This window comes from Acyrthosiphon pisum, chromosome A1, assembly GCF_005508785.2.
Source record: "Acyrthosiphon pisum isolate AL4f chromosome A1, pea_aphid_22Mar2018_4r6ur, whole genome shotgun sequence".
Classification (NCBI taxonomy): Eukaryota; Metazoa; Arthropoda; class Insecta; order Hemiptera; family Aphididae; genus Acyrthosiphon; species Acyrthosiphon pisum.
Window position 1 is genome coordinate 160,284,000 of NC_042494.1, and position 15,518 is coordinate 160,299,517.

The following is a 15,518-nucleotide window of genomic DNA, read 5'->3' on the forward strand; positions in this document are numbered from 1 at the left end:
TTGAGTTATAAGATTTATTAAAAATGTACACTTATTTATATATATATAGATTATAAAATGAATTATACTCGCGTACGTAGTTCATTTTTCTATATATTAATATATTATCATAAACCTGTATCATCTAATCATGATATATTATTGACATTGATCAGAAACAGGTCAGTTTTCCTCAACCGATGTCTGATTAGTGATTAATGATTATTAACAAACATACTTTGTAGAAGCTCTGATGTAAAAAAAATACACTGTCGATTGTTAATCTACATGAATCGTACAGCTGGAGTAAATAATGATGTCAATAAAAAGTACATATATTGTCCATATATCTATGCGGGCTATAAGCTGTTGTATTATATTATAAGGTTTAAACGTAATAAAACATATCACCAGTGGTAATCGTTTATGTATAGGTATTTTATTTTTATTATGACGCTCATCTTATGATAATTAGGTTACAATATTTAATAAAACACAGGAAGAATATAATATTTTATATTTAATTAAAATATAGTAACTATCACACACGACTTTATATTATATTTAGAGACCTACCTATCTGTTTAATCCGAGCAAACCGTACACAATAAGCATAATCTTTTAGAACTGCAGATTTTTGGTCTACAGTGATGTGTAGTTTTTTCAATCAAAACTATTTAAGTATACCTATAGGTACAGTGGCGTAATTTAATCATGTTTGTGGTAGTGGATTAAAAAATTTACCCCCTCCTTCCATCCCACAACACACCAAAAAATGTTGGTTTATACCATAAAGGCCTTTTAGTCCAACCATTGTAATCTGTAATTTGTATAATGTAAGAAGATACATGTATAAATGCATGCATACATTAAAATAAATAATTACATATTATATATTTAATAAAGTTTTAAAATGTACTTTTTCGAGTAGATTCGTGGAATAATCTGCATAGACATAAAATACTCAAAATTGTAAACGTCAAAAGGTTATAACCTTGGAACTAAGCCCTACCGACCAATTCTGATTGCACCATTGTACTTATCACGTTGGAATATATAGATTTAAATGATTTACGTAAAAATACGTAATATACGAAAAATCTTAACTTCAAAATGTTATAACCTTGGAACTAAGTTAAACTGACAAATTTTAATTACGCTATTGTGGTTAACTCGTTGAAATACACCTATGAGTTTCCGAAAAAATTCCCCAAAATCGAGCAAAACTGTATTGTTTCAATACATTTATGCAATATTGCAAGTGATTACTGATTAGTATTTATTACGAAGCACGGATAATATATACTATAACCGTGTCAATATTATCTTAGTTACAACTACCATAGGGGATTTGGGTTTGTATTTGTTGTTTCTATAAAATATTTAATATACTATATTAGTACAATAGTACATTAGTACCTACAAATAATAATATTTATATAATTCAATAAGTACACAAATATAGTTCGCCAGTTAAAAAAATAAAATCATGGTGGGGGGGGGGGGGCAGCCAAATTCCCCAATTTCGTACCAAATTACGCCACTGTAATAGGTACTTCGTAAAGTCGTAAAAACACCTCAAAAAGTTGGTCCTAAAAGTTATTAAAAATATTTATTGTAGGTACATTAGTAATGTACCTATAATTAGTACCTATAGAGTATTATAGGTTATCTGTAATGCTATATTTAATTTATTATACCATCATATTTTTTTTACTAAGAAATGCTTTAATAAATTCATCTTTATATAAGGTTTTCTACAGTCTTTTCTATAATGATTGTTAATCCCATTGAGTTTCATAAATTATTCAAGAATTGTCAACTCGAACCAGATCAGTGGGGCCATTATCTTTTTGAAAGAAAGAATAAACAAAAATAAATAAAGAGACACATGGAGTATATACTGATAATCAGGTTATGGATATTTTAAAATTGCTCTAAAAACAGAGTTGTTGAAGGTACATGATACCGAATACATACTAGGTACCTGCCTATAGGCTATAATTGACTCATCCATAATTAACCAATTTCAGAAATATTAATTCTAAACCACAACATAAAAATCTTATTTGTTTACGAATTATTATTGTTTATTATTTGTATTATTAATATCATTGTCAATATTGTACTATCATATAAATATTGTACTTGGATCTTACGATCCATTAGAATTTTTTTTTTTTTTTTTTTTTATTTATAAAAATTTATTTACAATCTATATTTAATATAATACAATAAGTAAATTTGAGTAATAGAATTTTTGACATGAGTTCACATGATAAGAGAAAAATATCCATTGATATTACTCTTCAGTTAGTACTAGGTATAACGGAAAAATGAATACATTAAGAGAAATGAAAAAAAAAAAAATAATTTAAATAAATAAATAAATGTTAGTGGGTACCAAGGTACCTATATTTTAATTAGGTAGAGGTATAATCACTGTGTATATATTATATCGTATAGCGAGTAGAAAATACGTTTAAATTACATTTCAATATTTCATGATAATATATAACCACAATGAAACCTAACTGGGTGAAGTGTATTATTATTTATTCATTACGTTACTAGTTTTTGTATGAAGGGTTCATAACTCAAACTAGATTATCAGTCTATATATAATTACTAATTAGGCTATCTAGCTTAAAAAAGTTCATTTTGAATCAATGAACTTAAAAAAGGAAGCAGGTATTTAAAAATGTTATTTACATTGGCATTTAAAGCTTAAATTACGAAAATTGAAACTTTAATTAAACTTTTTTTTCTTATTCAGAACTTTTACGTCTATTCAAATATAAAATGTAATATGTATAAAACTGGTTTTTAAAGATACCTAAATAATAAAGTATTTTTTTAATTGAATTGTTAAAGTTTTATTTGGATTATATACAATAGTGGAGAAAAATAATATTTTTGGACATATATTATCAAGTCCTAATCACGGCAGTTTTTCAAATTTCAAAATGTCCAAGGCTTTAGCATCTAATATTTATGTTTGACGTAGTTAGGTTACTTATAATTAAAATTCAGGTTTACGAAACATTTAATAGTTGCTTGCCATATTTTAAGATGTATTAGAAAGATTTTTTATAGAAGTCAGCTATAGATATTATATATAGCCATAGATAACATAACTCTCAATGTTTTTAGAAGGGGCCCAGAATTACTTTCTATAAGTTTTGAGTCTAATAAATGCATGGGTACCCTAAAAACATTTTTCATAATTCAATTTTTTTTCAATTTATCGTATTTTACGTAAATGTAAAAAAAAATAGAATTTACTGTTAATCTTTAATCATGGAGCTGCCTGTTGTAATATTATGTTATTGCCCATTTGGAGAGTATTTTAATTACATATCTACGACACGAGCACAAAGCTATAACGTGATGTCGTTCAACTATTGTTTGAGCTCAGTCACGCAAGCCTCTTCATATATCATCTACAAATCACTTAAATCGTTTTCATATAGTATTAAATGTTTTATTTTTAAAAAATTACAAGATAATTTTAATAAACAATAATAAAAATATATTTACAATTTTTATTTTCGGCTTGGGAAAAAGAATAATATGAATAACACGTCTTAAAAACTGATTGGTTTAGATATCGAGTCACAAGGGAAAATAAAACGCAATGAAATGATGTCAAGCACTATTGTCTATTATAATTCATTTGCTTACGAAACGATTACCTTACACATTACAAATTATAAATAATTAATATAAATCATGTCATAACAACAGTGCAGCTTACATTTGGCCAAATAGAATGGTAATTATTGAATTATGAAAATATGTACTAATGAACTAGGTATGCATTCTCCAAAGAAAAACGATAGGGTTTTATAATATTATTGAATCCCGGAGACCCTTAGAGGACATAAAATGGGGGATTTTCATTTTTTCAAACAACTGTACATTTCCAAGGAAAATATGTAATTTGTCAGTTAACGAAAAAAAAGTAACTTTTAACTTAACTTAATTATTTTAAAATAACTTAACTTAACGAGTTAAAACAAATCGTTAACTTGCCCAGCCTTGGGTATTAAAAACAATATGAACATTAAGAAAGAAGTTATTTTTAAAAATAAACGTACACATTAATTCCATATAATAATATAGTATACATATAAAGTTATATATTTATTTATTCATAGTTTAACAACCACAAAGGGTAGAATAGTAGAATACAGTGAATATTATTATACATTAACATATATAACAAACATACAAAATAATTACAAATATTTACAATTGTAATATTTTCAGTTTGGAAATTGGATCATAATTAAAATCAAAATATTTTATACTACTGACCAAAATTCTAGGATCGATCTCACTGATGCACTATAGTGCCGGACAATAGATACCGTGTGTCTTTGAAATCAGAACATGTTATTTTTATGACGCCATGTACCTACTCTTAAGGGAAATTGCTGTAGATTGAGTTTATATTATCGTTAAAGTTAATAGAATTGAGTATAGTACTATACTACTATATAATATACTCAATGCCAATAGGTAATAAATAAGGACATAAGGTACATAATAATTAAAATAATAGTTCGTAATAGTTATGAATTGGAAATTGGAGCATCAATATTAAATTTAAAATGTAAATAGGAAGATATAAAGGTAATCCTAAAATAATTGAGCGACATTTTAATTTAGGCACTCTTTAGTATACTTTACTTGTTAATTGCATTACTATTAATATAATATATTTATATTAATGAGGTTTTAAATTTTATAAAAATTAAAAATAAATTGATAATCTATGCTTAAAAGATAAAATTCAGCTATGATAAAAAAAAAATTAGATGTAGAAATTTTTATTTTTAGTCCTTTATAGGCAACAAGGAAATTGTATGATATAAATTATTGTAGTAGCCAGTAGAAACCTATATAATATACAAATAATACCTAACCTTAAATGCACAACTATTGGGTAAGACTGTAAGATTGATTCATTAAAATTTAAAAGTACCTATATAGATTAACTACTTACTTTATAGAAGGAAATCTATACTACACACTAGTAGACACTATGATATATACATAGCTATATTTGTGAGATATAAAGTTTATTAAAAAATACGTCCTGTTTCGGAACAATCCGTGGTTTACATATAAAAAATGTCCAAAACATAATACCTAATGTACCTACAATAATAATAAATATATATACTATGGATAAAACTTCACTTACAATAGCCGTATTAAATATTTAACATAAGATACAACAAATTAAAAAGTAACATTTTAAATTATAAATTTTGATTTTTTTAACGTTTATAGGTTAGATTCCATTATGGTTTTATTTATATTTTTTTATGTAACGTATTTGTATTTTTAACGTTTATAGATTAGATTCCATTATGGTTTTATTTATATTTTTTTATGTAGAACAGACCTTTGGTTCATGTATCGATTATTAGCACTTAAAGTTGTGAAGGCTTGATAAGAAATGGACAATCAATGTTACCTAACATCAATAAGCTTATATTAAAATACATTTTTTTTGGGCATTCTTTAAGAATACTGAAAAACCCGTAAGTCTGTTATAACCCGAATGGGGTTTCCTTCTGACAATATCATTTAAAGGATAAGTATTTTTAAAAGATCATAACTAAAAATACTCTAAGTTGATATTTTAGATTATTTCATGGACATCATCTTTGGAGTGTTCACGAAGTGAAGAAATAAGGAAAATGCTTAAAATTTCATACAAAAAATCAAATTTAGACTATAACTTATAAGGCATTGATTAATTATTTCTTAATATATAATTATCAACTACCTATTTCTTAATGGTAATGAGTCTTTTGCATAGTTTATAAAACTTCGATAAATAATTTTGAAACCAATGGAAGAGGATATACGTTAAGTAAGCAAAAATAAAAAGTAATGTAACTACAACGATGATTATATCTAACAACAAGTATTGGTACCAAGTCAGTTTAAGAGCTTTAGAGTTTAAATGGTAAGCTCCGTTATGGCGTAGTACGTACTCGAACCAATAGTAGACCATTTCTGATGGTGGGACAGGGCGGTCCTTGAAGCGTTTCGAAACGATTTTTGCACGGAGAAAGTACCTATATAAAGTAAATACAGTCATACAGTGATATTTTAATTCAACTTTTTTTTTATATTAGTATAAAATATAAATCAAAAATATAAAAAAAATATAAAATGTACCTATTGGCTATTATAAATAAAGTATGAATTAAATATTCATTAGGTTAAAGATTTAATGTGCATATAAATAAAATAAAATGTTTAACAAGGTTGTAACCAGTATTTACTAAACATTTTAAAATAATGTATTGTCGCAAAAGTTAAAAACTCAATGACATATTTAAATTTGAGCAAATAGTCTCAACGTTTAACCTGTTTAATTTTAGGAGCTATTCAAAATTCAAATATAGTGTATTGGGGTATGTTATTAATGTGATCGGGATTTAATTGTACTTATCCATAAATAAAGTATAATGCGATTAAATATACCAGACTAAAATAGTTAATTTATATTTGAGAAATAATACGTAGGTAATAACGTAATTTAGAAATATTTAAGTCATAAGCAAATATTTTCTTTAATCTATAAACAATTATAATAATATAGTGGTTAATATATTTTACACTTAAAATCCTTAACGAATAACATAATTAATTGTTGGAGTACCTATTGGATTATATTATTAGGTGGTATCCATTGTTTATAAGGATTATGTTTAAAATAAACAACTGTTTCAAGTACTTATTGATCAAATAAACACAATCGGTGTTTTATCTAAATTATTCTATATTTTGAACTGTGAAGAAAGGTTATTTTTATATTAAAATTAAAATTAAGATAAATATTATATAAACCATGTGTTTATTTATTATTTTATAGCAAAATGAATACGACCTGTTATTGATTTATTAATGGTACCTAATTATAATATTATTATATTGTTATATTCTGTGTTATAATGGTAATTGGAACGAACGACTAAATATTATTATGAATAATAGCCATTATAGTAAAACCATTCATAAAAAATATAAATAATGTATACAACAAGAATCCACTTATAAAACTGGGTAAGCAGGTATAATTAGGGCAATGATAGTGTACAGATCAAAGGGGAATTCATTTTATTTTATTAAATTCACTTACTTTTTATCATTTATGAGCTCGTTAATTTTCTCCAAAAACGCAATCTTATCTACAGTCAATAAGTCCATCGATAACGCCATTCCTGCGTCCACCAAATTACCCACATTTCTTGGTTGGTCGTAATAAAGAGGGAATCCGAGAACTGGGACTCCGGCGTCTACGGCTTCGTACACTCCAGATATGCCACCGTGGCTTATAAATAACTTTACATTTGGATGAACTAAAGTGTAATTATGATAACTTATATTTGCTTTGATGAATTTAATATTTAGGTAACTTACGAAGAATATCTCGTTGTGGGAACCATTTTCTCGTCATTATATTTTCAGGCAAGCCACTAATTTCACCGTCATACTTCCACATCACTCTTTGAGGAACTTGTGAAAACGCTTCAATGAATGTTTGTTGAATGTGTCTTGGCAGGGTTGACATTGATGACACGGATCCAAATGTAAAGTATATTACTCCATGTGGTGAATTTTCAATAAATTCTAATATGTCCTGAAGTATAAAAATTATATAATTAAAAAACTGATGAATAACAGTGTATAACAATATTATAAATATAAATATGTTACATGACACCTATGTGGCTATGTATATAATACGAACTACACATTATGTACAATCAACTGTTTACCGACACAATAATATTAACAGACACATAACTGTAAGGCCTATGGCCAATATACACCATGTTTAAGTACCTACTAAATTAGTACCTCCTTCACACCATTTTCTGTTTAAAAAATACACCCCCAAAGTTAATATTGGTGGTCCTTTAGTCATCCTCTTAAAATTAGCTGCATAACCATAACAGACTCTTATGAGATATATCCAAAAAAATTCTCGCCAACTCATTGGACATTGTTTGATGATTTCTCGACTTTTTTGGGTTTTATTTTCAGTGGTAGAGCTTTTTAGGTCTGTGTTGCTAACAACACAATATTGCAATTTTTATACATTATTGCAGGTAGCCCTATTGTTATGTATTCTATTGATATTTACTTTTTCGTTATTATTTATTCTTTTAGTCTTGCAGAGAAGACTAAATCAACGGCCAATCTTAATATTATACATAAATTAATTGTTCACCAGAAGGCAGAAATTCAATCAGGAATACAGTTTCAATGAGGAAAAATAAAAAAAATGCTGTTTTTATTCCTCATTTTAAGATAAGCCGCTTTGGCGTGAAGACTTTAGAAATAATTTTCACTATTAAAATTAAGTACATAAATACGCAATTCACTATATACTTAATTATTACTTTTATGCTGACCACATATTTGGGCCCTTATTACGTCAAGTCATGTCTATCCGTGTCTGCAGGTTGTGGGGCTGACGCAAGTGCTTCTATAACCGTATAACTGTAGATACCTACAGCAGAATGGTAATCTCTAACCAACATAATAATATACGTAATACCTACCTACATTCACAATACTCACGTCCGGCAACACTCCGGGAGGCTGCAGGTGGATGCCACCGATCTGTATCATGTTGACCGGGAACGGTCGCGGCGATTCGGTGATGAAATGCGTGTTGATGAACACCAACGATGGATGGTGCCGGACACCGGCCGCGTCGTAGCGCTTCGGTTCGCGGTACATCATCCGAACGTTGGTCAGCCACGGAACGATCTTGACGTACGCGAACAGCGCCACGTTGGCCAACCGCTGCGTGAAGCCGTCCATTACCGCGCCGTTGTACAGCAGGTTGGGCACGTATGCCGGGTTAGGCTCGGTTCCGAATATCAGCATCTCCAAGGGCGTGTTCATCGACGACGGGATCGCATAGATTTCTGGCACACGCAGCCTGTGCGCCAGGTACGACAGACACGGCGAGTAGAACGGCTCAAGCAGGACCACGTCGTACCGGCCGTCGGCGCCGCGGTCCAACAGGTCCCTGATTGGAGCAAAGTCGAAAAACGCGTCGCAAATGTCGCGCTCGTGGCTGCGTTCCGGCACCGGCGGCAACAAGTTCACCACCGACCCGAACCGATCGATCATGTCCACCGCGTCCGACACCGGGTAAACTGGAAACACCTGTGACGCGTCGATTTCCGTGTAATTCTCGCGGTCACCGGTGGGCAGCGGCGTGATGACGGTCACCTGGTGCCGGGTTGCCAACAAATCCAGTATGGACTTCATGTACTGCCAGTGGCTCTTACTGCCCTGCGGTTCGACAGCCAATATTCGAGCTCCGAAGATGATTCCAGGACACGGTTGCATGGCCAGCAACGCTAGCAACAGTAGCATTTTCATCCTATACAATATTATGTATTTATATGTGCAGACTTTGTAATTTTTTTCTTTAAATTTTAAACTCGTAATTCGTACAATCTATATATATATAAATGGAGCGTGAAAAATGTACGTTACCTCATCAATCGAGAACGGCTGGTCCGATTTGTCTCAAATTTTTTTTAAGATGATCGTAATATTGCCAGGAGAAGGTTTTTACGAAAGAAAATTTTAGAGAAATCCACCGGAAAAGAAGGAAATCTGGATGTAAAATATACAACAGTGTATTATATATTTATTTATTTATTTATTAAGAATTTACGGGCTGAGCCCTTTATAATTAAAATATACATGTGCAGAAAAGTTATTACAATTATTACAATATGATGAATAGTAAATAAAAACAATAGAAAATATATAGTGTGTATACAATTAAAAATCAAGGAAGTTAAAGGTGGGGTCCGTATTGGCATGCGACATCAAACGTCTTAAAGGTTCATTTTGCATATTGGTTGCTATTGGTTAATAGGGCATGTTTGTTGATTTTTATGATTATTTTTTGTCAATATTTATATATAAATGAATGTTTGTGTTTAGTTCAGACTTCTGGGAAGAAGCCATGCTAATTTAAAAATGGTTAAATTTGGTTTTTTTTATTCATCTGATATTAGTTTGGTTAGGTTAGGTTAGGATTTTGTATTAATTGATAATATTAATCCACTGTAGGTGGAATACGACGCACTTGGTATAATTTTGATACTTTAGAATTAAATCATACTGTAGTCTGTAACACGTACCAGTCCCTTTAGTAATAATCGGGAGATTGGACACGCTGTGCGGGTTCCGAAAGTGAATAAGGGGATTAGGCAGGTAAAAATAATCAACCAATATAATATGTTACTATCACGAGCTTAATATTTTACATACATTTCAATAATTATACAAAAAATAAAAATATACAAAAACTCACGGCACCGTGATAATGCACATAATATGGTATGACCGGGACCTGGAGACTTGAGCTGATGACAATGGATGAAGATGTTGAAGGTACGATATTTAAGACGGCGAAATCACACCGACTTAGCGATTCGGATTTAGGACGGCGAAACCGCGTGCACTAACCGATAATAATGCGAAAACAGGTGAAAACCACACAAAAGGCGGAATATATTACGGTATAGTGAAAACCACACAAAAAAAAAGGCGGAATATGCACGGCCGTTAGATGGCGAAATTGTTACGCAGCGACCACGACTTAGTAGCATACACAACAATCTCGGGCATCGTATATACACTGTCGTTGTCGTATATTATAATTGCTCGCCATACAGCCCGGCGTTGACCTTTGTGCTAGGCGGATAGCAACCCCACCAAATATATAGTTTCTATACACATGACTGGACCGACTCACTATGGTGTATTTATGCAACACATACACTTACGGACTTACGTACAAACAGCACGGGGTCCGCAATCTACTGCAGGTAGATTGCCTACCTGATAATACCTATACTGATAACGAATTGAACAAAGTTTGAGTCATATAGAGTTGGTCAGTGGCGCAAATAGGGTGAGAGGGCTTGGGGGGCTTAGCCCCCACCCCAAATTCACTCAAAGCCCCCTCAAAAAATAATAGTATACCATTCTTAAAAGTATGTACCTATAAATTATAATTTAAAAAAAATGTGTTGGGGCTTGAGCCCCCCTAAACATTTTTCCTATTTGTGCCACTGGAGTTGGTACATTTAATGAGCAACGAAGTGCACGAGATCAGCTAGTATAATATAATATAATACAAGTAATGATTCATAGTAATATTTACAACCTTTAATTAAGTTTGTGGTGGTGGTGGTGGTGGTAAAGAGTTACAATATTGTAAATTATAATATATTACTAATTACTATATTACAATTGAAATTTGAAAATAATAATATTACGCAAATAATATAAACAGAAATACATTATTATGTGTAGGGATGTATAAATAATAAACAAGCTAGTCGAATTTCATGAATAACCAACTAACAGTTTCTTCTAATTATTGACATCGTTAAAGGGTCTAAGGTACACCATGATTTGTTGACTGAAAGTTACAGTGCGTAAACGTGAAACAATATTATTTACCGTTATAGAGATCATCTCATGTTTTTATCAAATGTCAAACCTAGATATAAATTACAAGGTAGATAGGTATACTCTATAAATGTTTTGGGTACTGCACTACTGCATCACTACAAAAATGTTCATTCCCATTACATAATGTGCCTACTTTTAAATGAAAACAATTATTTTTTTCTTTAGACATTAAGAAATGAAGAATTAATAAAAGATTATAATCCATTAATCTGTTACATAAAACACATTGAAATATTCTATAACACACGCTGGATTTAAAATTAACAGCTGACAAGTATGAAGTAGGAATATTTACAATATTATCATTACTATTTCAAATTTCAATCATAGTAATCATACACAAGCGTTAATTTACATTGAGATAGGCAGATAGATACGCATTATTGATGTATGCATTCGCCATTCACACATAACAATAATCTATATTATAACATTAATTTATATTCTACGAATAAAGTATTAAATAAAATTATTTAACTTTTAATTTTTAGTATTTAATAATGTATGTTTTTTTTCATATCTATAAACCTCTATAATAACAATAACCTTTTGTATTTTTTCCTAATTTAATTAATTTTGTTGTTATTCTGTATATGTTTTCAAGAAACTAGAAAGTCTGTTATTATATCTATTATAATTTTTTTCTTAAAAAGTTTAAAATTATGAAATGTTAAATCAAACTTATCTATATTTCAACTCTCTGCCTTCAACACAAGCGTCAGCTTAAAGAAGGTAGATAAATTATGTATTTTTGTTTTATTTGTAAAATGTTAAATAACAATAGGTAAATATGTGTAATTTAATAAAAAAAAAAAATAAGAATTTCGTTGGTCTAAATATTGCAGACGATTTGAATGATCACGCATATGATGTAATTTCTTTGTTTCAGGTACCACTGTTTGATTCCACTACGAACATACTACATAGTAACATGCCCACGTATTGTTTTTTAAATTGTTAAAAACAAAATAATAATAATTACAATTTTGAATTTTAAATAGGTAATACAATTGTTGTGTTATCAAAATTATGTTTGTTTAATTACATTAGGTAGTTTTAAATTATAATTTAATTGAGATATAAATTAGATTTTTATTTTAGATACTTATATCTTTTTTGGTAGAAAAGTGAATCTAATTGGTACATTTGATATGTAAAAATTAAAAAGGTCCAGTACTTTAAAAATAATCGAAAAAACAATAAAGAAATACAGAAAACGGGAATTTTTACACAAAACTAGTTTTTGACAAAATTGATTTTTTGTTTTCTTGTAATTAAAAAATGAATAACCATAGGTATTTGACATTTTTATAAAATATTTAGATATATCATTATTTCCTGCTTTTTTAAAAATTAAATTAGTAACATCCAAATAAATTTGAAATTTTATTTTTATTGACGATTAATAGACAATAGCTTAATAAAAACATAGAATATATTTTAACGTTTAAGATAAGATATATTAAACAATTTTTTTTTTTAAATTCTTTATTACAAAACTAAAAACAAATTAATTCTATAAGAAAATTATTAAAAATATATATATACCAGTTTATGTACTAACCTTAATTGTATAGAACGCAAATAATTAGGAATATATATATTAATTATGAATCGAAGTATCTTGATTCTTGAATGAAACGCTTGTTCGGTGGAGTATGAACGAATGTCAAAATATTTAATATGACTTGAAAGTTGAAATGAAACATTAAACGTAAATAGTGCAGGTATATACTAAGTATATAAGATAAAAACAATTAACCGATAAACGTGCAAATCTTACAGTATAAATCTAATTCAGATAAGATTATATATAAATGTATTAAAATCCATTGCAACCAACAAAAATGCTGGTCAATGAACCTACCTAAACCATTATCATAATATTGGCATTTATATATTTTCTAATAACATATAATTAGAACAAATATATTTACTTTTTTTTCATACAATTGAAATTATAACGTTTAAATAAACTTTTGCCTATACATACAATGTACACAATGTATAAAATAAACTATATTTATTTTATATAATTTAATGCAATTATTTTACTTAGATAACTGAATTAGTACATTTTTTATGGAATTACAATATTAAGATATTTTATTAAAAAATACATTTGGGCCCTACATCTATGCGTATTTCAATCACATACTTGATAACACACAAATCAAATAATTATAAGTAAGCTAGAAAAAATGAAAAAACAATTGATTCAGATTTCATAATTTTTGAGTTTTGGCAAATCTATCGAAATGTATTGTAAAATTGTCAAATGTTTAAAAAAATAACTGCACATGATGATAAATATATATAGGTATATATATATAATACCGAAAATTAAAAAAATCGAATAATTCAATCAGCTTCTTCATTTATCTTAATATTACATTTCTCTACTCTTGAAATTAAAATACTTACTTTATTTCTTTCAAGCCAAGTTTAGGTAATACATATAATATATTATATTATATAGTACGTACCTTAAATTAAATAGACTAAATGATTATGTTTATTTTAAAATACATCTATCTATCTAATTACACATATTCATTGTCTACTTTTGTTTTTAAAAAATATTCACATGACCATAATCGTTGTACGTATTTGAGTATTTAGCATAAAATGAATCACTCTGTATATGTGACCTGTATATAGGTAATATTTTAATGGCATATATACAATATATAGATACAGCTGTATAATAATGTTTGTTATGTATAAACATATAAACTTCGAATAACAATACTATTAAACTGTATAAAAATAAAACGCACTATGCATTTTAAACCAAAACAAAAACAAAAAGATACATGTTACAAAATTATTGCGCGTCATACAATATAATATTATAAGTTATTACATAAACTAATATTTTTTTGCCTCCATTTCTAAATTGAACAACGGCATTTAGCCTGAATTAGGTAGGTATAATGTTTTTCTGCGTAAATGTGTGTGTACATAAATGTTATGAAATTGTTCAAATCAAACTTCTAAATTATACGAATACAGTAATTTAATTATTTACATAGGTAATTTGTTTCTTAGTACTGAATAAATAATTATTGTAATTTATGATCAATTATAATTGGCTAATATTTAAATTTGGTATAAATAATTATATTTGTAGGTAATATCTTTTAATTATTTTTTGTACAATCTATTATATTGCCCTATATATTGAATTAATGTAGCAATAATAAAACTATGTAACAATGGAATATAATTATTAAGCATATTATTATCTTATTGACGCATGTTACTATAGTTCCTACTGTACTGATAAATGATAATGTAATTTATTATATTAACCAATTGTCCAATTATATATAAACGATATATTTTATTTCACTCTTTCAAGATTTACCAGTCATTTAAATATGTAGGTACTTACCTAATATAGTTTTTTAGTTAGAAAATGGCTTGATTTATTCATGTAAAAATAGTATTTTCATTAAACTATAAATAATTTATCATTCTTCTTTAAACTAGCTGTTACAAATTAACATATCAATATTATCAGTATGATATTTAAAAATTAATTAATAATCAATATAAAGGTAATACGATCATACCTAAGTTCGTTATGCAAATGTTAATAGTTAGTATAGTTACATAGTTAATTTTATTATGTTACGAATGTTAGAATTGCCAGGACAAGGTTTGTATGAAAGAATATTTTATGAAAATCTACCGGAAAAGTTGCAAATCTAGATGGAAGAAATACAAAAGTGACGCCATTTGTCCAGCAAAAAAAATAAGCTAAATAATATATTTTTGTTTATTCTAAGGTCACTCATTAGTTATGATTGAATATAATTGTAGACCTGTACCTATAGTATATTTGGTAAAAAACTATATTATAACTTAGTAAAAATGGTATTCCCAAGCCTAATTTTTTTACTATTGTACCGGGAACCTACACATGCACATTATAAGCAACGTGTTAATAATACTACCTTCACAATACTATTACTTCAAAATAG

At 28.2% G+C, this 15,518-nt stretch overlaps 1 protein-coding gene across 1 annotated transcript; it reads right to left on the bottom strand.

Moving 5' to 3' along the window:
• Positions 1-5,030: 5,030 nt before the first annotated feature.
• LOC100166164 (UDP-glucuronosyltransferase 2A3-like) lies at positions 5,031-9,588 on the bottom strand. The gene is given in 6 exon segments (XM_001948316.5): positions 5,031-5,810; positions 5,813-6,077; positions 7,148-7,367; positions 7,429-7,648; positions 8,596-9,412; positions 9,529-9,588. Coding segments are annotated over 6 exon segments (1,548 nt in total). The 5' UTR covers positions 9,534-9,588; the 3' UTR covers positions 5,031-5,789.
• Positions 9,589-15,518: the final 5,930 nt, after the last annotated feature.